At 45.1% G+C, this 25,518-nt stretch overlaps 2 protein-coding genes and 1 long non-coding RNA gene across 5 annotated transcripts in view; 2 read left to right on the plus strand and 1 right to left on the minus strand.

Moving 5' to 3' along the window:
• MAJIN (membrane anchored junction protein) overlaps window positions 1–25,518 on the plus strand; it is a 267,643-nt gene that overhangs the window by 32,154 nt on the left and 209,971 nt on the right. The window lies entirely within an intron of this gene.
• Window positions 1,348–25,518, plus strand: part of TMEFF1 (transmembrane protein with EGF like and two follistatin like domains 1) — a 75,546-nt gene continuing 51,375 nt past the window's right edge. The window contains exon 1 of one of the 2 annotated variants that reach the window (XM_081872847.1): window positions 1,348–1,423. In XM_081872847.1, the coding sequence (XP_081728973.1) occupies window positions 1,363–1,423 (61 nt within the window). In that variant the 5' untranslated portion in view covers window positions 1,348–1,362. Of the gene's footprint in view, window positions 1,424–7,370; window positions 7,564–25,518 lie in introns of those variants that run through there. The other variant, XM_081872846.1, reaches the window with a different exon arrangement.
• LOC309348259 lies at window positions 18,495–20,002 on the minus strand. The gene is made up of 2 exons (XR_014159313.1): window positions 19,960–20,002; window positions 18,495–19,440 (listed from the first exon to the last, which is right to left on the minus strand). It is a non-coding gene; the product is annotated as an uncharacterized lncRNA (long non-coding RNA).

Here is a 25,518-nt window from a genome sequence, read left to right on the forward strand (position 1 = left end):
GAGGAGGATGGTGGAAGAGGATGGCCCAGGAAAATATGACAGTAATGTCTATTTCCAAGGATATGTTCAGTGTATATAAGATGACATAGTAGTAGAAGACCTGAAGGGAGAGGAGGGGCCTTGAAGTTGCCCATCATCAGTGAGCAGCAGGACAGCGGACTGAGAAGACAGACAGGTCACCTAGCCAAAGTCATCCCTGCTAGGGTGAGAGGCATCCCTGCTATCTCTTCCAATAAAAAAATGGGGGGGGGGGGGAATAGCCAGAGCCAAAGAATGGCAGTAGGGATGATAATTTAGGTAAACTGATTTCCTCTCATGTGTTCCTTTGTAGTAAAATTTCAGGGTGGGGAGCCATGGAACTTCTTGGAACTTGTGGAAGGGCTGTATCTCGGGGGTAGGCAGTCTGATTTACATACAGAAAACGGACTGATGGAGAAGGGATGGGGCAGCTGCCCTTTCTCAAGTGGGCTGCAAGAGGAAGGATGCTCCCTCCTTTCCAATCAGCATAGAAACACAGCTCTCCACCTTTCCACTGCCAGCTCCCGACAGGCTAATAAGACTTTTTGCAGGCTAGTAACTTTTGTGGGTTATTCACAGTGCTGTGTTCGTATTTGGTTCGATTGTCATTTGTGTTGGTGACTCACTTTCCCCATTGCAGGTTGCAATGTAGGCTTGAGACCATCTTTTGGCAGATCTGCCTTCATGCTGCCCTTTCCCATCACTACCCTCCTTTTTCTTTTTTCTTTTTGTTAAATTTTGTATTGATTTTACATTTTCAAAACGAATTTCCAATATCAATACTAAACATTCATTTTTCAGTTTCCCCCTCCCTGTTGACTTCCCTCAGCTTCTATTTCTGGTTTATTACATCAAATGGTACATTCTGCTGTTTGTATATAATGTTATCACATTGTTATATTTCTTTTTTGTGTAAATAAAGTTATACATGTTTATTTAAATCCTGCCAACGAGTCCATTTTTTTGTTTTGTTTCTGCAGATATAGCATAAAAGGTTCCCATACTACCCTCCTTCTGTCGCTTGACTCCTCGAACATCGGAGGCTGTGAGCGCAACAATGAACCACAGAACCTGAACACGGAGTTTGCCCTCACTACCAACGCGGGCTAGAGCTCAACCACGGAATGAACCTCGCCATTTCCCCAGTGAGTGTGTCTCTTTCTCTGGGGTTCAAGGGAGCACATTGGCCCAGCTGCAGCATGCTCTGAGATACAGCACTCATGGTAAAGCAACCCTCTGAGAAACAGCTTTTCGGTCGTGAACTTCACCTTACAGCTCAGACTGTCAAGGCAGTGGATGGTATATGCTAGGTCAATACTGACCATTGTCTCTCTTCAGCCACATATGAACAGTTCTTCCTCCAAGACAGCCGCCCTCCAGGGGCACCAGGGCCACCAGTCTCATGGTAGGCTCCAGAGAGTGGGAACTAGGAAAGAAGCATGGGCGCCACCATGGGGGACCAAGGGGTGGAGAGCATGGGACTTCTGATTAAGCCAATTTAAGGCTGATTTTAAAGTGCGTATGCACATTCCAGACTTAAAACTGGTTCATCAGAAATGTTGCCTTCCCATAATACACCAGAATCTGTCAAGCAGAGGGAGCTTTAGGGCTGGGCATCTCTAAAAGAATTCTCTGCACCCTCATCCAGACTACAATTCCCAGGGGTCACTGGAATACATAAAACCAATATACTGTATGTTTATGGTGTAGATAGGCCCCAAGGAAGAGAGCTGTGTGACTCGCAGCACAGAGACTGGGGTCCACAGCAATGTTTCCCTACCCGGCTTTGGCTGGCATGTAAAAGATATGGTTGTACTGACTGGCTGTTGGTGTGTGAGAGACGATGGTTATGATGATGGAACATTTGTTGTGCAGACATTCCCTTTCCCTCTTGGCAATCTGATTTCGCCTTTTGGCTAACAGTGTCGCTGTTATCCCACACCATTTTCACGATCACTTCTTTCTCTCCTTCTGCTCATACTAATATTTCCCATTGTTTTATAGCTATACCTGGCTGGATATTGGATCGTTGTGTTTCAAACTTAAGATGCAGAAGGCAGAATTTACTGGGATTTCCCCAAACCTTCACTTTTGCCTTCTCTCAGCTTGCATCATTTCCCTTGAATCTTCTCAGCAAATTTCAAGAGTTTGCCATACATTTAAAGCACATTATGGATGGCTTTTCCCAAAGAGTTATGGGAACTGTAGTGCTACAATTCCCAGCACCTTAAAAATCTACAGATTCCATGATTCTTTGGGGAAAGCCATGTGCCTTAAATGTATGGTGTAGATTTACATGGGACAGGTTCAATCCCTGGCAAATTGAGGTAGCGCTGGGGAAAAAAACCCTGTCTAAAACCTTGGGAGAGGCATTGCTGGTCAGTACAATATGGACAGAACTATAATCAACAATTCCTACATTCCTATTGATGATTTAAAGACTGTCAGTTTTCTTCGTATAATATTTCCAAAATTCTAATGACTCTAACCCTTATTCAAAACCTTGTCTTCTCTCATCTTGATTACTGTGATGTTTTCTTAGCCCTCCTGCAATTTTTTCTTTGCTATAAATAAGTGGACTTACATGTATGTACAGCATGCACAGAATTAGAGAGCCCTGCCTCTCAAAGCTCCCCAAGTTATTAGTATGTACTGGTAACTGAGAGGATACCTTTGAAACATGACTACTATTGCCATTGCTGAATTCAAGTGTTATCAATTGCTGCATTGTTTCTGCTCTTCATTTCTCTTGCTCCTCAATTAAAGTCAGTGGAGGGAGATTAATTAGGACAGGTTCACCAAGCCAGTGCACAAGAAGGCTCCAGACTCTGAGGTAAGTAGGCCTGCCTATCTAGAAAGCAAGCTAGGAAGCATAACCTAAGCAATTTCTGTTAAATGAGCCAGGCTGTCTTCTCCTGCCTGTCAGAATGTTTAGCCAATGCATTAAGTCAGCGCTGTGATTGATAAGTGACTTGTTTGGACACCAGGCTACAGGAATTCCTGGGATCTTAACCAGGCCGGATTTATAATGGCACAATTGAAGTAATTGCACCTGGGCCCATGCCAGCAGGGACCCCCGACTCTGAGCTTTCATTTTTTTTTTAAAAAAATCAGTCTCTAGCTTCTAGAAAGAAGTTATGTGTCATGGACTGCCCAAGTCAGGATGGCACTGATGGGTGGTTTGCAGAGGACCCTGGGGAGGGCTCCAGTGGGCTGGCTCACAGCGGGGTGATGCCCCATCTGCCCCCATCCACTTTGCAGGAGGCAGTGACATCGACCCCTTCACCTAGGTCCTGAAGGCATGAACAGAGGTGTGAACAGATGGAGCAGGTCCAGTCGCCCAGGCAGAACATTAGCAAGGACTAAAGAACAGAACAGCAGGCTTCGCTAAACTGTGCTGGCCCTTTCCTTTATACCAGGATTGCATGATGGGGCATCAACAGTAGAACAGTGTCCAGATCAAGGGAAGTAATAGTCCCAACTCTATTCTGCCTTGGTCACCTAGATTACTGTGTCCAGTTCCGAGCACCACAATTTAATAAGGATATTGGCAAGCTGGAATGTGTGCAGAGGAGGATGACCAAGATGATCAAGGGTCTAGAAACCAAGCCGTATGAGGAATGATTGAAGGAGCTGGGTATGGAAAAGAGGAGACAGAGAGGAAACAGGATAGCCATCTTCAAATATCTAAATGGCTATCACGTGGAGGATGGAGCAAGCTTGGTTTTTTTCCTGCTCTGAGGGTAGGATCCAAACCAATGACTTCAAGTTACAAAAAAAGAAGATTCTGATTAAACATCAGGAAGAACTTTCTGACAGCAAGAGTTGTTCGACAGTGGAACAGACTCCCTTGGGAGATTGTGGAGGTTTTAAAGCAGAGGCTGGATTGCCATCTCTCCTGGAAGTTTTAGCTGAGATTTCTGCACTCCCGGGGGTAGGACTATGATCCTTGAGGTCCCTTCCAGCTCTACAATTCTGGGTTTCTATGTTGTTGTTGGATCAATGTTGTCTTTGCTTGAGTGTCCATATCTCCTGCAGTGCTGTTGGGTAACTGCACCTTTGCGAAGATATGTGTGTTGTCTGCTACGCCTTTGAACAGCGTTTTTGCATATGTATCACAGATCTCAGCACTAAAGCTTTTTTTGGGGGGGGGAGACATCATCTGAGTCCATGTTCTCCTGTGACTGGTAGCCAGGACATTATGAAGCATAATGCAAAGGCAGCTATCTAAGTCAAGGGTCCCAACCTGATGCAAGCACAGTTTCTGCAGCACAGACCACTTGCTGGACTTCACAGGGCCTCTTGCAACTCTAATTCCTCCACTCCTTTTTGCAACGAAGGGTTTGCCTGGGCAGCTGTGGTGGCACAAAGTTGGACAGGAGAAGGAGGATAGATGCCACCTCTTTAGGTTTTTCAAGGATGTTGGGAGAAGTTCTGAGGCTTTCCACCTCCTCTGTTTTTGCTGTTCATGGAAGAACTCCTCCCCCCCCCAAATCAATTGAGTATTTTTATTATTTTATTATCACTGATCGTGATTCTTCCTTTTCTCAGTACATTTGCAAAAATTAAAATCAAAATCAAAGGAAGGAAGGAAGGACAACTCTTATTAACGAAGTTGCTCTGAAATGACAAATGATTAACCAGCAGAGGCTGTTACCAAAAGCAAGAATGGAAAGCTGACTAGGCAGTTCCAATGCAGGCTCAACCTCACAAGGTCCCCTGTTGGAAGGGAGGAAAAGCCCCAGAATGGAAAAGTGCTAACTCTGTTCCCTTCCCCTTTTGCAAGATTTGCACAGCCCATGGAAGAAATATTTGAAAAGAGGGAGGGGGAGCTAAGAAGTGCCATGCCTGTTTGCCTTCCCTTTGCTTTTCTGTCCATGCAAAGGCATATTGAAAAGGATTGGGAGAGAGAAGCTTTCTTGTCACTTATATGCTGAACAAGCACTCGATACCATTTTCAATCAGTTCAACAGCACTTCTCTCTCTCACTAGTTTGTGGGCCCCACTTGGGGTTTCTGGCGAGGACTACCTCTAAGGCACAGAAATTTTGTCTCTCTTCTCATTAATAATAAAAATATTTACAAAGTTTTTAAACACTCAGGGCTATTTCCCACCCAAAAAAGTTGGAAAGCTTAGGTATTTAAGTTGGCAACTGGTATAAGTTTGTGTTTCTAATTCAATGCAAGGAGCCTCAAAGTAGACTTGTTTACCCCAATCTCTCTTCAGATGGCAATTCAACAGATGTTTACCTTGAAAGAAGAGCTTCCTAACTTCCAGGGAAACATGCCTAGGAACTAGGCTGCGTTTTTTTTCAAACTGTAGCAGTAAAAGGAGTTATTCTGCAGTAGCAATTGGACAAGGTTTGAACCTTTCCCAGTGTAAAATGTTTGGCCGGTGCCAAAGCACAGATGTAACCCAGGTACAGGGCTCACCCAACAGAAACTGGAAGGCACTTGATTTGTTTAAAGAAGCTCAAAGGTGGGAGTCCTACAACAGGGAAGAGAACTGACATTTTTCTCCAACAACACCCATCTCTCCCTGACAATTGGAAAGACACTCAGTCACTTATGCTCTATTGATTGGGATAATGAGGCAAGATGTGGCGTGTCTGTGCATTTACCTCTTGGCTGAATGAAGAGAGACCGGTATCTGTTTTGTGCCTCCTCTAATAAACCATGCAGCAGTGTGGCACAACGGCTGGGGAGCTGAACTTGGATCAAGGAGGTCTCGGTGCAAATCCCAGCTCAGCCACAAATGACATCTGTACCCAGGGTTGACTAGGGGGTCACAAAAATGCATCTCTCTACACTAGCTTGGAATGGCTAGGAGCCCACCCATGCACAATTAGATGTGTTCACAGGTGGAGTGCAAAAGGTGTCAAAAAGCTCGCTCTCTCAGTTTCCGGTGGTGGGGAGGGACACAGATATAGAGTGAGGGTGCCGTGCCGCTTCAACTCCTTGCCAAGGGTGCAAGGGAGCCTAGGTGCATCTCTGCTTGTTTGCCCTGACCTTTTTGCCTCTGCCAAACTTCAGGAGAAAGAAGTTACAGAGCACTCACACCTGAATCCTGAACCTACTTATATGGAAATAGCACGTGGCAGGGAGTTCTCCAGGATAGGCTTCCTACTGAGGGCAATGGGCTTTGCTCCTCATCCAGTGCTAAGTGGTGTTTCTTTGTCGTTGTTGTTTAGTTGTTTAGTCGTGTCCGACTCTTCGTGACCCCATGGACCAGAGCACGCCAGGCACTCCTGTCTTCCACTGCCTCCGGCAGTTTAGTCAAACTCATGTTAGTAGCTTCGAGAACACTGTCCAACCATCTCGTCCTCTGTTGTCCCCTTCTCCTTGTGCCCTCCATCTTTCCCAACATCAGGGTCTTTTCCAGGGAGTCTTCTCTTCTCATGAGGTGGCCAAAGTATTGGAGCCTCAGCTTCACAATCTGTCCTTCCAGTGAGCACTCAGGGCTGATTTCCTTAAGAATGGATACGTTTGATTTTCTTGCAGTCCATGGGACTCTCAAGAGTCTCCTCCAGCACCATAATTCAAAAGCATCCATTCCGATCAGCCTTCTGCCTTGGGCGTTTCTTTACTCCCAAGTAAATGAGAGCAGCGGGGGACAGACACCCACCCAACCAACTAGGGGGGGGGGAGGCAAAAGTCTGTGGCAAGCCATCGCTCCCCTTCTCTCCCAGCGCACCCGTGGCCGGCCTGCTTGCTTTCTCGAGGGGAGACTCCTGCTCTCTCCCCAAGTGTGCGTAAAGACGAGGTGGGAGAGCCGGGCTCCCGATTACCGTCGATGGATTGAGCGGCGGCGGGTGGGGAGAGATCGTTCTCCCAAGGCGGGCGCGCAGGCGGAGGAACGCGCCCAGACTCCACCGGGGTGTCGGCGTGGTGGCCGGCGGTCCGAAAGAGGGGGGCGTGGCAGGCCGGCGCCGGACCCCCTATCCTGCCCGGGTCCCGGGGGAGGAGGCTGGCGGCGGCGGCAGCAGCAGCAGCGTCACGTGGCCCCCACTGCCTGACTCCCCCTCCCCTTCCCTCCATCTCCCACCCCCTCCCATCCCTTTGTTGTAGCCGGAGCAGTAGCAGCGGCAGCATCGCTCGCGACGGCAGCAGCAGCAGCCGCCGCCACCGAAGCGCACAAAGGGGCTCCGGGAAGAGGCAGGGCGCCGGGCAAAAGGAGGAGGGTCGAGCAGCAGCAGCAGCAGCAGCCGCGGTTCCGAAGAGCCCAGAGGCGGCCCGGGATGCGGAGGGCTGGTTGGCAGCAGCAAGGCCGGCGGGTCCGCGCTCCTCCGGGCGGCGCCCGCTGATCCCCAGCTGGGCCCTGCGGCGGCAGCGGCGGGCCCCCTCCCCGGCCTCTCGCCAGCCCTCGCCATGGCGGCCCCCGCCCGGCCCCGGGCCTCGCCCGGCTGCTGCAGCGCCGCCGCCATCCTGGCGCTCGCGGTGGCCCTGTGCGCTCTGGCCCCGGCGCGGACGTCCAACCCGCTCTCGCCGGCCGCGCCGGCCGCGGATTGCGCCGTCGGCAAAGGGAAGGCGGGCAGCAACTGCTCAGGTAAGCGCCCGGGACGACGACGACGACGCCCCCACCGGCGGGCAGGGCTGGGCAAGCGGGCGCCGCGGCGCTCAGCATCCTTGCTCCCTCGCCACATGGGCTCCTTCACAATACCCGCCGCCTCTCTCTCTCTCTCTCTCCCCGTGCGCGCCTCGTGTACCTTCCCCTCCCTTGCTCTCCAAGCTCCATCGCCAGCCCCATCTTTGCCTCGCTGTCAGTCGCTCATTTAAAAAACCTTCGTGCACATACATTCTTTCTCTTTCTCCCTCTCCCCCCCCCACTCAGTCCAGTGTTGCGCGCGTGCTTGGTCCGAATGAATTTGGTGGGACTTGTTTCTAAAGAAACATGCATAGGATCGAAGGCGTCGTGGCGAGGAGCGTGCGCCTCTCCCCCCCCCCCGCGCACACTCCCCCCCCCCCCGTCGCTTTGCTTCCTTCGGGATTCTTTTATTTTAGTGAGTTTGTGTTTGTCTCCTGTCCAGTTCAGGGTCAGGTTAACCATAGTAGCGCCCAGTGAGGCAGGCAAGTATGAGAGACTTCTGGAAGGCGAATCAGCCAGTTTTATGGGTGAGCAGGGACTTTTTTTTTTTTTAAGGTTCCAGGTTTCCTTTCGTTTCAGAGTCTTGAGCTACTCTAGACTGTGCTTTTAAATAACGGAGTGCCTTAGGCTGCAGACCCCAGGAGCAAGTCTCATTAAATTCAGTATGCCTTACATGGAATAGAGATATGTGTAGGATTGCTCTCTTAATCTACAAGAGGCTTTTCATCAAATCAGAGAAGTGTAATGTAGTTCTCACCTGCTGGTAAGCATGTTTACTCAGAATAAATTCCTCTGAGTTTAATGGGACTTGAATTAGGATAGTTTCCTAACTTGGAGGATGTGAATTTCAGGCAGGCAGGCCTGGGGGTGGGGAGCACAGGGACTCTCAAGCCCCAGTACCAGTTATTTCAGAAACTGAATGCTGTCTGGTTCCAAATGTGATATGAAAAACACTGGCTGTATAACCTCATGCACATACAAGCACTCTTTCTCTTCTTTTGCACAAATTCTCCATCCTTGTGCTTATGTGTTTCCCATACATAGATGTTATCACGCGTGCATTTCCTTCCTGGTGCAGACACACATGTAGGACTGCTGTGCATACATCCATGCAATGCATCTGATCTCTTCGGTGCACGGTTGAGGTCATGAAAATAGGGAGGCATCCAGCGAATCCGGGAATGAGAGCACTGACCTTGTGTGGGCAGTGAGGAGTCAACAGTTCATGTATCCGGAACTGGTGGCGATAGGGGGTGCCAGTTCATTTCATGCTTCTGGGAACAAAGACCTTGCAGCCCTGGTCTCAGAATGTGTTTTTATTTTAGTTGTCACACAAGGAGGGGAATATTTTTTCTTGAAAGTAGGAGCAAAGTTTCAGCCCCCAAATCAGGAGGTGGAATTATCTCTTTTGTTTCTGTCTCCTGAGTTCAGGCCCATCACCCCAGCTAATGAATGCAACCTATATCTTTCTCTCCCCCCCCCCCCTTTTGTCACCTCTCTTGCTTAAGAGAATGGTGTGAGAAGCAGAGAATGCAGAGGTGCTCAGGTATCTGTAACCCATTTAGGTAGTCACCTTGCTTTTTGTCTGCTTCTTAGTGTTCCTAAATACAATACAAATCCTAAAATCAAATCTGCTGCCTGTGCTGTGAAGCTGGTCACCAAGAAAAAGGATTGTTGCTGTGAATGCATTAGAATCAAAGAAAATATTATATTTTAAAAAAACAATATTAGAGCCATGTCACTTGGCTGCTTTATCCTGTCTTTCCATGTGTTGGTGTTGTGTAAATGTCACAATACTCATTTTTAAAATGTAAAAAAATCCCCCCCCCCCGGAATAATAGAAATCTAAACAGGAACACTTAGAAAATACATAAGCTTATAACTGGGATTGTGCTTCTAAACTAATATTTTTCTTAAGGATATTTCTGTTTAGTTCCTCCTCCAGACTAGGTATTTTACCTTCCTCAAAGCGTTCAAGCTGTTTCTTCTCCCTTTCTCATCTGAAAAGCATGGATGATTGCTCTGAAATGATTGCCAGTGGAAATTACGTGCAACTGCTAGTGCCAGATTGATGAGAGAATCATGAGAGGTACTTGGTGTCTTCCAAACCCATTGTCTTCCCTGTGAGATGAAGGCAGTTGCCACTTTGTAAGCAGACTCTGAGCACCTCGTGCTATGTGGTCCTTTTTGTACCATAAGCACAGACCACTTTCCAGTGGGGCTTATTCCCTGGCAAGTGTGCTGGGGATCGCAGTCTTAAGGCAGTTTTGTGCTGGGAGTTTCCTTCTTCCATTTATATTTAAACATCATCTTATAGCAATTTCAATTTAGAGTACCTTCACTAGATTCTGCCAATATTGATTAGCAAATTTCTCAGAGAGGCACATGACGCAAAAGCCACAATGTAAATTTCATCTTTGTTTTTCTCTGTTCGCTTGTTGGGTTCTTCATGCTCCAATACCAGACATGTTGGTGGTGTTGGGGAGTAAATCACTATTCTTCCATCCTTAACTCCTGCCCCTTTTGCATTCCCTGCAAAGAAAGATTAGTAAGTTAATGTGCTACTGCCAAATACCAGCTTACTTGACAGGTACATATTACCACGTTGGGGGGGGGGAGGAGGGAACTCTGTAAGATTCACTTTAGAAAGCTAGCAAAATAAAGTGTAGCACATAAAATAAAGTGTAGAACATTAAAGTGATGTCTTTGTATCACAAAATAACAGTGTTCTCAAAGCAAAGAGGTGAAATGACACCATACGAAACAGGCAGAGTGATGGGAACCAGTAGAACATGCACAAAAATATAAAATGAAAGCTAGGAGTGGAAAGCAGTGTTGTTTGCTTTTTTCAGGTGAAGATTTTCTTTGGCAAGCCAGGATCTTCAGCCTGCACAATTCCACAGACTTTTCCTTAGATTGAAAGTTACTTCGTTTGACTACAGTTCAGATTTCCAAGCCTAATTAATTCATCTGAATTGTGCCACTGCGTAGATGCTCTTTTCAAGGTTTAAGTGCTGATCTTTTTGTGTGCGGCCTCTACTTCCCCAAACTGATAAACTAGTCTTGTGGGAACCATGTTTCTCATCTTTCCACTTTGCTTCTTCAATGTGTTCCTGCCATGTCATACTGATGCCATTTTACTGCAACTGCTGTTGAGGTTGTCCATGTGCTCCTGAAACACACATTATTACTCATTTTGTATGGGTCTCCCTTCCCTGTACCAGAAATAACCAAATGACAGAATCACATAACCTCACCAGGATTACATAGGTATAACCCACATTGACATTCTTTTCCCATAAAAGCTAGCGGATGTTGGCATAAGCAGTTCTAATGAGTTCCCTGAGATCCTGTGTAGTTGTTTCATTCAGACATTATTTGGTTTGCTGTGAGATCGAGTCACCAGACAATCCTACCACAATAGTTACATATTAACTGGATCTTTACCAGAAAGAAAATAAGTTAGCTGTGGAAGCTGCATCCCCTTCCTCTGTTCTCTGGGCTTTTGGTTGAATGGGATAGTGGTGTTTGTATAGTGGCATAGATCCTAAAATAAGTTTAAAGGAAGTTCATGGAAATAAGATTTTCCATCTTTTCCTCCCTGACACCGTACCCCATCCTACATTGTTCAGGAGGACACCCCATCCCCACAGAGGCATGCAGGCTGCTGCAGTAGGAAGGGGACAGGATACTTTAGTTACATTGGGGACAGGATACTTTAGTCAGATTATCTAAGGACATAAGACCATGAATTCATTTTGTGATAGTTGTTCAGCTCTGTTGCTACATCCGGGTTGAGATGCTGTACACCAGAACGTGGACCTGCCTGCTTTGTTTAGGACAGAGGTAGGAAACCTGTGACCTTTTGTTGTTTAGTGGTTTAGTCGTGTCCAACTCTTCATGACCCCATGGACCCCATGGACCAGAGCGTGCCAGGCACTCCTGTCTTCCACTGCCTCCCGCAGTTTGGTCAAACTCATGCTGGTAGCTTCGAGAACACTGTCCAACCATCTCATCCTCTGTCGTCCCCTTCTCCTTGTGCCCTCCATCTTTCCCAACATCAGGGTCTTTTCCAGGGAGTCTTCTCTTCTCATGAGGTAGCCAAAGTATTGGAGCCTCAGCTTCACGATGTGTCCTTCCTTCCAGTGAGCACTCAGGGCTGATTTCCTTCAGAATGGATAGGTTTGATCTTCTTGCAGTCCATGGGACTCTCAAGAGTCTCCTCCAACACCATAATTCAAAAGCATTGATTCTTCGGCAGTCAGCCTTCTTTATGGTCCAGCTCTCACTTCTATACATTACTACTGGGGAAACCATAGCTTTTACTATACGGACCTTTGTTGGCAAGGTGATGTCTCTGCTTTTTAAGATGCTATCTAGGTTTGTCATGGCTTTTCTCCCAAGAAGCAGGCGTCTTTTAATTTCGTGACTGCTGTCACCATCTGCAGTGATCATGGAGCCCAAGAAAGTGACCTACCAGGTGTTTTAACTCCCACCATCCTTAGCTTAGCATGGCCAATGTTCAGGGATGATGGCAACCTCAGATCACAGGTAGGACCACACTGTTCCCATCCAAATTTAGGAAGCTCTGTTTTGTGCATTGCTTGCGTATCTGGAGGATGAAGTTGGTTTTGCATTTAGCCTCACTCTTCAGCTCAGAGCTATAAGAGTTCCTTCTGCACTGAAACAACCTTTGCTTTTAATAAGCCTGCTCTTCTATCTTTTCGCAGAAATCAGCCTCTCAGAAATTTAGCAGGTGAAGTTTTTTCCTGCCACTTATTTCCACAAGGAAGAGATTACCCTACAGAGTTCCTTCTGGTCAAGCTCCTGTTAAGTTCATGGTGGCACAACTAGTAAACAAAAAGGGGCAATGAGACAGACATAGAAACCCAGCATGGTGACCTGCTTGTAACTAGGTGATTAGTTACCTAGGTGTAACTAGGTGGTATCCTTCATGTGTCCTGAAAAGGAGAGGAAAGTTCTTATTTTCCTAAAGAAATGAGTGATTTGGTGAATCTGCATTCACCTGCACTCATATTTACTTAAGCAAACAAAATTGGCATCTTCTGTAGGGATCATTCAAAAGGACACAGCATCTGTGCTGCTGTTATTTATTTCTTGTGTTAACTGGTACTTAAATGAAAATAAGCCACAGGCCTTACCCTCGGGCTTCCCAACTATAGAAAAGGAAGACAGAAGGGAAGGAAAAGGAAAAGGTAGAAAAAGAAGGGATATCTGAACAGAAGAGGAAAGGAATTAATGGTCCTTAACATCCAGTAGGGGTCAGGCCTGTGCCCTTGCTAGGTATGAATTCAGCATCCCTGCTTCAGCATCCCTAGCTGCCCTTCATTCTTTGGCCAGTAACTGAGACCAGTACAACCTTCTCCTCTAGGGCAGCTGACAATTGGGGCAGAGTTCTTTCTAGCGGAGCAGGGGGCAGATTGGAAAGCAAAATCCCTGCATCTGTTTCTTATCCTGCCAAAGGCTCATTTCCTCCCTTGCTGCGATATTCTTCCTGAGAAGGGAGAGAGCGCAACCTTCCTGGGCCTGGTGTGACCTTTCCCTTGTTTCAAAACTGTCCTGCTTTTAAAGAACTGGTGTTCCTAAAGCAGCTGAAATGATGTAACAGCTTCAGGTTGCTTTCTGGATCACCCTGTGCTTTTCAGCCAGACGGCCCTCCTTTTTTCATGCTGGATTAGAGTGGGGCGGGGGAGAGAAGTGTCCCCCCACTGTTTGGAGCACACATGAGAGATGTCTCTCTGCCACCAATTCTGTGAGCAGGAGGCAGCTGGTCTCCAAGGAACAACTGAACAGCAAAACTGCAGGAAAGCTGCAAAATGTAGCCTTGGTAGCAGAATTCAGTTCCCTAAGTATCTCAGCTATTATATGTTCTGTATATATATGCCAACCTCTTCAAGAATTTTGGGTGCCAAAGGAGGGACTAAGTTTTTCCCTGTGCTACTTTTCTAGAAAAAGAGGCACCAGAACTCACCATAGACACCTCCCTTGTGCTCTTATAATGGCAATTGCACCCACCTATGAGGTGCCAGAACTGAGTTCTGGTGGATTCTGACTGGATAAAAAAGCCCTGGCTTTTCCCATCTTCAAGTAGAGTCAGTGTTCTGCATAGGTTATTACTCCTCCTTTTGCCTAATGGAAGAAGACTAAATTATGCAAAGTAAGAGTAATATGGGCATTTTAAAATGCAGATACTTTATACAAGTTGCAGAACGGAGGGTTAGCTATGATAGCCTCTTGTAACAAAAACGACCAAGATTCTTGTGGCACCTTAAAATGTAACCAATTTATTCTGGCGTAAGCATTTGTGGACTGCTGTTATCCATGAAAATTTATCCCATAATAAGTGGGTTAGTTAATTTTTAAGGTGCCACAGATAACTGGAGTTACCTTGGGGCAGTTTTTTTTTTAAAAAAACTGAATGCTCAGTTCCAGTAACCCCCCCCCCCCGGCTGACCAGATGGACTGAGGTGTAAAAAACTCTGCTGGATGCAGTCAGATTATGAGTCCATCTAACCCAGTATTGTCTGCTCTGACTGACTGGCACTAACTCTGTGGCAGAAGCCTTTCCCAGCCACATTAATTGTGAATCTTTTGCTGGCCGAGCCTGGGAATTTCTGGATGCAAAGCCTGTGCCCTTTCAGCTATGATCCTTACCCAGATTTTCTTGAAATCCTTTCTTCTTCGTGATTTTTTCCCCTTATAATTGATTTTGTATGCTGTTCTTACATAGTTCATCCAGTGGTTTCCCATCCAAAGGGCTGATTAAGTCCACACCTACTTCAGCAACATCAGTTGCTCTGAAACCACTTACAAATTTCCCCTCCTCAATGGAAGCTGCTCTTTGTAGGAAAGGGGGTTCTTTGCCTACCCAATGAACAGTTCAAGGAGCATGTTTATATGGTGGGGTGTGTGTGTGTGTGTGTGTGTGTGTGTGTGTGTGGAATGAAGGCGTTCATTTCACTAAACATTTGTCTTGGGCTTGACAAATTTTCCAGGGTGGAAAGAATCATAAAAACCCATTATAACACTTCAGACATCTCTTTCCACCCCCTGCAAATGCATGGAAACAGAAGCAAAAAAGAGGAGACATTCTGCAATGCTGTATTAGTAATGGCGTATGGGAAATAAAAGTAATGAAATAGGTCTCATAGTAATGAAATACTAGGGAAGATGGGAAGTAAGGGAATCATGAGCTTTGCTGACAGATGATGCCAGTAATGCAAAGGCAGCATTGATCATCTTAATGGACAAGTAGCCCCAGCTTACTGCCATAGAATGGGCTTCTGTTAGCCTGCACCTGCTTTTTCTTGATCATAGACATGCTGGGAAGCATTTATAGTTCAAATGAAATTGCAGACTATTTCTCGGGTTCACATTTCAGCTGAAAGAGATGTTCTGCTGTAGAACCACGGTCTCTTCCGAACAATTGCAAAATGGCAGGGAAAGGGTGACATTTGCTGGGTAGCACTGACAGGAGAGGGGTGTTTAACTCTTCCCTTCCTCACTGCTTTTCTCTGCAACCCTTTTCCTCCCCCAGCTACTTTGCTGTATGATGCAAGAAATGCATGCCAAGGAACCGCAGCCAGAGGGGATTGTTAAGTGCCTCTCATGCAGTTTGCCTACTTCTCCATGCAAATTTTCCTCCTTCCCTCTCCTGTTTAGCAGCAAGTGGTATTCCGAGCCTTTCAAAAGACCTCAGAAAAACATTGTAGCCATACAATGGGAACTTGCAGGCTTATAAGAACAACAGGGAGAAAAGGCATGGCAGCTTATTTAAAGAGGACAGCTAATCTAAAACAATACAAAGAGTACTTTCAGATATATCTTGCTTGTTGATTAGTAATTTAATCTACAGTGACAACTTTACTGTGTCTATTTAGATATTGCATTTCTTTCCTGATCTCATACCTCATTGACTGCCATAGTTGGATTCAATGTATATTAAAATTAGTTTGTGTCTCAGTAGTCAGAGCAACTATGTGTGGGGGGTGTTAGGAGAGGGGTAGTACCTCTGGTGGGGGACATGTTGTGCTTCTTCTGGGGTAGTTTGTCCACCTTTGGTCTCCATCCTGTACTCAGCTCCCACCTGTGGCTCCTAGAAGCTGTCAGCATGTAACAGAAGCCACACCTCGGGAACGGCTGGCTAAACCAGGTGAGGGTAGCTGATGGCTCTCAAATACTTGGAATGTTAGGGACTTCTCCTGCATGCAAAGACAGGCTCTGGCAGATTGAGACCAATAGTAGGTCCAACGATCAAGAAGGCAGTTTCTGTATAAGCTGTAGAGGGAAGTGGGGGCAGATGGGGCTCATCAACCTGGGAAGGTAGCCCATCTAAGAGAAGGAAAACTTGGATCCTAAGCCTCTGCTACCTTGCAGCTATACTGATTTGTGAAAAAGGCTTCGGGAGTAAACCCCGTGGAAAAATCTGTACCTGCTGACTTGCAGGACATCTTTGGAAGAAGAAAATGCTAAGGAGGAAACCCTACACAGATCTGAAGTGGAGTCCCTAAGGCATTTGGATGGCATCTTGTATGCCACCTTTCAGCAACTCCTGACAGCAAGCTGGTGCCAAACGCATTGCTCTCCTTTGGATTGTATCAGCGAGGCAGGGGTTTGTGGGTTGCCATCTGGGCAGCCCAGGACCTCCATACACCCTGCCCAGGCTTGTGCCCCAGAGAGGTCACTTTGGTGCTGCTAACACAGCAAAAACAATGCGGGAGACAGCGGTTACAAGTTACTGGTCTCTGCAGCCACAGCAGTTGCTGTGATTCTTCAGCGATTTGACTTCACCCCAGGAGGTGCACTCAGTTGTCTCTTAAGACAGATGGATGCCAACAAAAAAGTCAGAGCAACTGAGGACACATTGTGAAGCCATCAAACTACTGAGTGGTTTTGGAGAGTAAATATGTCTGAGCAAAATTTACAGCTCTAGTCTAGGACTGAATGGAAATCCACAATGGGCCAGGTCCGGAAAGCTTTCTTCTGGGCTGTGTCTTATCCTGCAGAGTACAAAACAAGCTCAGTGCTTTTTATTCTGGACTAGAGTTTGCCAAGCAAGCATGTTATCACATGTTATCCAAGCAAGTGATCACAAGTTGTTATTAAGTGCAGGGTTTAGGGAAACATCTTAATCAACAATCAAGCAGCTTCATTTGCAAGGAGTCTTCCCTTCAGCTTGAAAACCTCGTCATGCATTAGTATCGGTTGGATTATGTGTGGGAATTATTAATTGGTTGTTATTCTGAAGCGTGTTCATAATTCTGATATGCAGTCTAGACTGAAACCACCAAACAGACTAGCAAAACAGGATCAAAATTACGGTAGAATTTGACAGTGTAGAAATTGCAGGCTACCTAGGAAGAGGCTGCTGCTACCAGCACCATATTGGAGCCTTTTCAGTGGAAACTTGGCTACCATTTTTCAGGACTACTAGGTGGGTTTCAGCACTATTATAACACCACAACCTCGTGCAGTGGTGCCTCATTTTCTCCCATCTCATAGGAGTGAATGGAAGCATTCTCTTAAATTGGAGAAATTCTTATTGCTGGAGATGCCAGTGCCTGGGGAGAAGATAATGTTTTACCTTCTTTTTACCCTGGTATGTTCCTGATTGTAACCCATTGACTTTGACCCACAGAACTGAGTTAGAGGCACTTGGAAATAAGCCAGCTGCTGTCTGCATATCCAGACCTCTTTCTCTACATGTTTCATTTCGTGTTGTCATGTTAAAGTGTTTTGGAAATAAGAACTAGATGATATATCTGTAACATGATGCCATCAGTTATGAACCCAGTGCTAAATATGTTTTCAGTGGGACCTGCTTCTGAAATTCCTAGTAAATTTGCCGTAGCCTCACAGGCTTCATCTGACCAAATAATACTGTATATATCAGTTTTGTATGAGCTTGTCCAAACTAAGCATTAAGTAAATTCAGCTTCTGTCATTTTTTTATTGGCAGAAATGTAAAGAAAAAGAAGAAGTGTTTTTCATTTATCAGTTTCAGATCCCTCCTGTAGAATAAGGTTCTCTTGGTCTTGTATCAGTCTGTTTGTGTGAACAGACTTACCATTTGGCTTCTGAAATACTTTTACAGATTCAGAGCTCTGGTTACATGAGAAACTCCTTAATGAGTTAACAGAAGAATAAACCGGATTGTAAAATGATACAATGCAATAAAAATAAAATAAAAGCATGTTACGCCTCTAGCGTACTTGTCAGGAAACCTAGGGTGCATTCACAGTTAGTGTCTTCAAACAGGAATATGTACTCCAGCAGTAAATTCAGTGCTAAGCTGATTCCAAGTTGGGTAGCTGTATTTTCATCTGTTGCAGCAGAAAAACAAAGCATACTATTGCACCTTAAAGACCAACAAATTTATTGTGGCATAAGCTTTCATAAGACTACAACCGTCAGAAGCATGAAGTGTTATTCTCAGCTTGGGAGATCTGCACAGGGGCACAAAGAGGAAAATAAAAACAGTGAGGGTAGATGGCTAGGAAATGCTAAAAGTCCATATTATCTCTGATGTTTTCATGCAAAGGTCCGAAGTATATGATATAAGAATGGCGACCCATTCAAAAGAGTAACAGTTGTAATGCAGTATGCCTTCCTGAATTCTAAGATCCTTCTTGGAGGTCCTGCTCTCCACGTGAAGTGAGGCGGGTGGCTGCCAAAGAGAGGGCTTCTCAGTACTGGCACCTCAGCCATGGAACATCCTCTCCAGCTGGATGGACCTTCATGGTCCATCTCTCCATGGACCTTCTCCATGATCCTTTCAGCAACAGTTGGACTTTTAAAAATTCACCCATGCTTCTAAATTGTGTTTTAATTCTGGTTTGTAAAGTATTGAATGTTCCCTGTATGCAAGGAAGTTTCTTTTCTTTTGCTGGCCTAAAAAAAGAAAATTATTGTATGCTGTGTTTTTAATACTTTCTTGTAAGCCACCAAGGACATGTTTATTAAGGGGCAGCTATATAAATCTAATTAAGAGTAATGGTGGTGATAAATATTTCTACCAACCATGCTATGCTCATTTAACACCCAGCACAGAATAAAAAATTATGATGAACCCATGCCCCTGGTTAAGAACTAAATGCATGGAAAAAAATATTTCTGAAGAATGGTAGTTTTACGATCTCATGGTGAAAGAAGTATTGTTACCCTGAGATGAGCAGCTGAGTATCCTAGGAGACTGAAATGTTCTCTTGGGGGATTTTCATTTTTGCCGGATTTTTGGGTCAGATTCGTGTCCACTCCTTTTGTGCAGACTTTTTTTGTCCCATGCAGACAGTGAAAGGGCATTGTTAAGGCATTGAAAGATGACCAGGTGAATGAGCCCATGGCGCTTGGCTTGGCTTGGCCTCCCCCCACCTGGGGGGCCTGGGAATAGTCCTGGGGGCCAGATAGAGAGGCCTTCTGTTCCTGGCATATTTTAGTTGGAAAACAGGTGAGATGATGATGATGATGATGATGTTTCTAAGGAGATTCTTGAAGCTGGCTTTCCTCTTTTTAACCATGATAAGTGGTTGACTTTACAGATTATTTTATGCGCAAACAGAAAAGATTTTGTGTGCCTTATTAAGTGCCTGAGATGTTGTGACATGTAACACTGTGTACCTCTTTGATCGGGATTCCTGTCAGCACTGCTGCAAAGAGTAAAAGGCAGCAGTTATGGCGGAAAGGGTTGTGTTTGTGGTTTGGCGGGGGGGCGGGGCTGAGGAGAGGCTCAACTAAGAGCCTCCATTTGAACCCAACTAAGAAGTTTATACACCCATGTATGTTTTGTCATTTGAAGACTCATAGTCACTGCAGAAAAAACTTACCGTATTTTTCGTCCTATAGGGCGCACCGGCCCATAGGACGCACCTCGGTTTTTTAGGGGGGGGAATGAATAAAAAAAATTATTTCCCCCCCCAGCCGTGGCTGCAGCCCCAAGCCTTGCGCACACCTGCCCGAAGCACGGGGCGCCCTCCGGAGGGCGCCCCTGCTTTGGGCTGCAGGCTGCCGCCCCAAGCCTTGCGGCCTGGCGGGACCTCCCGCCAGGCCCGCAAGGCTTGCGGACACCCGCCTGAAGCAGGGGACGCCCTCCGGAGGGCTCCCCCTGTTTCGGGCGGCAGGCTGCTGCCCGCAAGCCTTGTGAGCCCGCAGGAACTCCCGCCGGGCTTGCAAGGCTTGCGGATAGCTTCCTGAAGCCTGGAGAGCTAGAGGCATCGGTGCACACCGACCCCTCTCACTCTCCAGGCTTCAGCGAAAGCCTGCATTCCCCCCATAGGACGCACACACATTTCCCCTTCATTTTTTTGGGGGGGGGAGTGCGTCCTATGGGGCGAAAAATACAGTAATTGAAACAGAAGTGATGTGAGGTGGTTCAGTCCTGGGCTTATTCCCACATGCAAGTCACCACTTGATAGTAGGGTCATCAGGTGACAAGTGTGCATGTGTGAACCAGACTTAACTCTGGTTAGCATAATCATTTTTCAGAAATTTAGATTGGGCTCAGGTGTATAAATGAAACAGTTTGCTCAAATCGTAACCTTTTTGGGTGCCCTAGGCTGTCTTCAGAACCTAGAAAATCTCATGCCGGCTAATGTGATGACTTGCATGTAATCTGAGGGAGAAATCAAGAATGATGTTAATATTTTTCATCTTAAGGATGTCAGGTGGAATAACTCTACTCCATGCCTGAAAGTTATTTCCCCTAATATATGCATTTTTGTAAATACTGGAGGAACTGCATAACAAAATTTGGTTAAGTGTGGATTTAAATGGATAGCTCTGTCTTCAGTTTGCATATTATTTTGGAAAGTGCAAATCTGACAGAGTCACCTTTAAATGTGAACTGAATTTAATTTCTAATGGAGTATAGCATTGGTGCCCAAATCCCTACATTTAATCAAGCAAAAGTAAAGCATTTTGTTTTTAAAAATCTCAAGCACACTCAAAACATCAACAGGTCCTCTGGTTTAAAGGAGAACAAAACATAGCTCAAGTTACAGATAGGTAGCCGTGTTGGTCTGCCATAGTCAAAACAAAACAAATTCCTTCCAGTAGCACCTTAAAGACCAACTAAGTCAGTTCTTGGTATGAGCTTTCGTGTGCATTGGTATCTGAAGAAGTGTGCATGCACACGAAAGCTCATACCAAGAACTGACTTAGTTGGTCTTTAAGGTGCTACTGGAAGGAAAACATAGCTCAGTCAGTAGAGCATGAGATTCTTAATCTCAGGGTTTGAGCCCTATGTTGGAGAAAAGATTCCTGCATTTCAGGGGGTTGGACTAGATTACCCTTGTCGTCCCTTCCAACTCTACCATTCTAGGATTCTGTGTATTTGTGAACAAGCAGTCTGGTTTGATGCCGAGAGATACTTGTGCCATTTATCCATTTAGACATGGATTGCTTGTGTTTTATTACCACTATTCAGAGCCTTTGTGATGCAAGAAAAGTCTGTATTGTTTCTCAATACTATATTTGGAACCTGTTCTTTGGGCTGGTCACTGTGTGTTTATTGCAGAGGAGCAGTAGGAACTTGCAAGCAGGTCATGTCAATAAATGTATAAAAGCCCAAGAGACACAGGGGGATTTTTTAGGGAGATACTTACCATGTCACGAAGTGAGGCAGAAGAAAGGCTTGTGAAAAGATTTACTTTCTGAGGTTTTCCATCACTGCTACATAGAGTTACTGCTATATAGAATACATAAATTCTACATTAAAATATTGAGGGAGCTATCCAGATAAATTAGTCTTGTTCTAAATAACACCATTTGTATCCATATGATATAAAGCAGTGACAAACTGGCCTTTATTTAGATATTATAGATGAATAAACCTGTCAGGAGAATAACTTAATTACATATGCCTCCCATGTATACAGAAGTTATAATTTAGTACTTTCGGGTAATTGGAATACAATGTAGAAGAAGCACATTGTGTTTTGAATTACCATTTTAATATTCTTTTTAGAGATTGAACACTATTGTTCAAAAGGTTTTGTTCTCTTTTATTCTCTATTCATCTTGACTTGAATCGGCGGGGGGAAACAGGGTTAGTTACATAAGATGGAAAGTTTGTTACCTTTTTCAGCGAAAAGAACAGCTCCGTCACTGGGATATGTAGCAGACAGAATTTAAAATTGGATTTTTGTATCCATTTTCCTCATAGACATGTCTGTATTATTAAGCAGCAGAGTTGTCAAAGGAGCTTCCAGACTGACCGCTTTTAACTTTAAGTTGTCACACAAACTTTATTCTTCGTCTTCGTAAAAATCTGTTAATTTGTTGGTCTAAGGCCTGTTCGCATGTATGGCATAGAATGGGGTCTGGAGGCACCAGAGACTTGTGAGACTGCTGTTTGCAGATGGAACTGGGAGTAGTTGAGCTGAGATCCTATCTTCACAGCTAGAGAATCCTCTTGGGCCTGAAAATCAGGGGACACCAGTGAGTCCTTCCTGCATGGAATAAAGCCCCCAGATCGGTAATTGCTGCTCCGTCTGGGCAGCATGTTGAGGGAAGCCACCATGCTATCCTCATCTCCTGCAGGACTCTTGACTGCTTGTCTGCCATGGGAGTCCCAACCTGCCTTCCATCTTGGTGTGGCTGGTCATCTGCCCACCTGCCTGGTACTTGCCAGCCCTAGGGTGCCTAATAGAACCTCAGTTACTCCATATTCAGTGTGACATGCAAATCGTTCTTCTCTGTAGGGAAAAAATATCTGTGGAGAAAGAGTGATGTGCCTTTAGAATTTCCACCAAAGTTTACACGGATTAGGAAAAGATTTGAGCCAGGAGTGGGGAACCTTTCTCAGTCCAGAGGCAGCATTCCTTTATAGGCAACCTTCTGGAGACTTCATGCAGGTGATGACTAGGAGCCTAGGCAAACATGGAAGGAGCAAGAGATGTGGGTCTTCCTGTTGTTTGGTAGGTTACATTCCAGCCACACATAAATTGGAGGTTCTATCTTTCTATGGACTCAGGCAAGCAAGATGCATTATCACAGTTAAGCAATCCAGTAAGGTAAGCACACTTAAGAACAACACAGCACAGGACTGGTGAAGGTCTGGGGACAGTGGGAGACACCTGAGGGACAAATAGAGAGGCTTGGAAGGACATATCTATCACCTCCAAATGTCCTCCAACATGCAGAATCAAAGATTTGGATTGCTCTGTTGGCTTCCTTTAAGAAAACAGAAACAGTAGGTTTATAAAGCAAAAACTGAAAACGTTTTTAATTAGCAAATAAATACTGCTTCTGTCCTTTGGCTCTCTTGTTATACCTCAATTCTATAATTTTTGCTTGCTATTTTATTTTGCTTTGGTCCTAAAAAAAAAAATGCAATAATTTGTGTTCACCTGGTGCTTCAGCACGCTCAAAAAGTGCTGTCTGATGTATATCTATTCTATGAGTTCAGTGGGGCTTCCTCCCAGCTTTGTGGATATAGGATTGCAGCCAAAATGCTTAGCACACATTATCTTGTAATTCTTGCAAGGATTCCATGCCAGTCCTGCATGGTTGGGCAATACCATTATCCCAAACCCCCAATAGTAGTGGTGGTGTGGGAAGCTGAGGAAAACAGATTTTTTCTAAAGCCATCTAATGAATTAATGCCAGAAGAAAGATGCAGACGGGGCCTTTCTGATTCATAGTTCAGTCTGCTAATCTAGTCACTACTCTTCTTCCAGCTCATATGTGAAACGTCTGCATAATGGGAACCTGTATACCTCCACAATTCACCATTCACAGAAAGAGAGGCTCATGGCTCCCTTGATGCAAAAAAATGCACTTTAAGCTGTAAGAGCATCTTTATAAATGCCACTGTGCCCATCTGCAGGTTTATCTCTCCTACCCCCCCCCCTTTATGGCTTTCAAGCTTTTCCAGTGCCATTTCTGTCCTTCATCAATTTCCATGTAGCTTTTTTTTTTTTACCTCTTCAGGAGGTAAATGTCTTTGCCAGTCAATGAGAATATGCTACTTAGCTAATGCTCTTGAAGCGTTACACGTGGGAGACAGCTGAACAAGTAATAATGGCAACGCTTCAGACCAGAAGAGAGAGCAAGACCGATGAGCAGGAATAAAGTGAGACTCTGATAATAAGAAAAGGCAGAGAGCTGGTATCGGCATGAGGGAAGGAGATGAATATGAAAAGATGCCTCTGGAAAGCCACTTTGAGTTTCTTAAGTTCTAGTTTCTGGCTTGGGCACCCATTGCTTTAATTAGGGGACGTTCAGAGGACTGACAGTTCCTCTGTCTTGCAGAGCATACTCCATTAGCAACAGGAAGAATTTCTCCCTCTCTGATAACACAAGAATGGGGAAGCCATTCGATGAGGCTGATTGGGAATCGGTTCAGTAACAGGCAACAGGAAGTACTTCATCACGCAATGCGCAATGCACTCGTAGAATTCACCACTTAAAGATGTGTGGTGATGGCCGCTTTGAATAAGGGACTTTCTACTGATTTGTTGAGGCCTCTCATATTCTTCTTGAGGGACTTTCTCTCCCTCCCCTGATTTTATTTTACTGCTTCCAGAGATTTTGCCAGTCTCATTTGCATGTCTTCTAGATCACTGGAAATCATAAAGGCCAGCAGGTACTTCTATCCGCACTATGAATAAATGCTCCAGGATTTTTGCGTCCGATTGGCATTTGAGTGACTAGAGTGGGGCTATAGTTAGCACCTATACTGGACACGACCTAGGTAAGGGTGTAAAAAGTGAGCATCAAGTAATAGCTGTCAGAATGAAGCCAACTTGTGTAACGTTTGCTTTTCATACAGAATAGTAGATGAAAAGTTGTTTTTTAAAAGATAATATTTGTAACAATAGCAGGACAAATGTAGCCTTGTATCTCCACTGTAGATACTTCCCTGTGCTCCATTACATGAGTGGAGCTTCCATCCATAAACACCAAACACTATTCAAACCAGTGCAGGATCATCTTGTACACTGAACATACAAAACATTACTACATGCAAGGCATAATGATTCATGTACCCTTAAGGAAACCACTTATTGAGGCTTGTACCCAGAAACCAAATAGATGGCTGATTATTACTTATTGGCAAAAATATGGATTGCAGAGGATTCTGATCAGTGCCACCTCTATTTATAGGTTCAATAAAGCTATTCCAAGTTGCATTGCTGCTTTGAGGTTTAGTAGGGACAGCAGATTAGGCCAAGGGATAGTCCTGTGCCATTAGATACATTTATATGTGTCTAATCAGATGCAATTCCTGTTGAGGTCAGTGGCGTTTACTCCCGGGTACATTGGTATAGGATCACAGCCTAAAGTACACAGATACTGCTGTTGCGGGAGGAGAAAACTGGAGTTATAACATTAGGTTACAGCCAGCTGTCTTTCTGCACAGCAGCTTCAGAGGAGAAGCCTCAGCAATGAAAACTTGCAAGCTTCATCAACGGTTCATAAGCCATTCTTAACTCGTGCCAGCTCTTATGTGCGTGGAATTGAGAGGCTGCCTCTGGCATTGAAGTGACTGGTTACGGCACTGCAGACAGATGAGATGCATTATAGCGCAAAAGTGCCTGGAGACAGCTATCCAGAGGGCATCAGTCTCTTAGGATGAAGTTCCGATGGCTGGGCGGGAGACTTGAGTAGAGTCGGGACAGTTGTTGAAGCCTCTGGCAGGTAGGCAGAGTTGTTGATTATTAAGTACACACACACCCCAATTTTGCATGCTCCAGTTAGAGAGTCTGCCAATAAATTTGCAAAACGGAGCGATAAATACCGTAGAAACTTTTGTTTTATTTTTAAAAGAAACCTAAGAATTTTCATATATAGTTTAACTTTCATTTGATGTTACAGATAGGTAGCCGTGTTGGTCTGCCATAGTCAAAACAAAAATTTCATTTGATGCTTTGCTTGTTCTTTCAGAAGAGAAAGAAA

This window comes from Podarcis erhardii (genome assembly GCF_964252035.2).
Source record: "Podarcis erhardii genome assembly, chromosome: 8".
NCBI classification, from domain to species: Eukaryota; Metazoa; Chordata; class Lepidosauria; order Squamata; family Lacertidae; genus Podarcis; species Podarcis erhardii.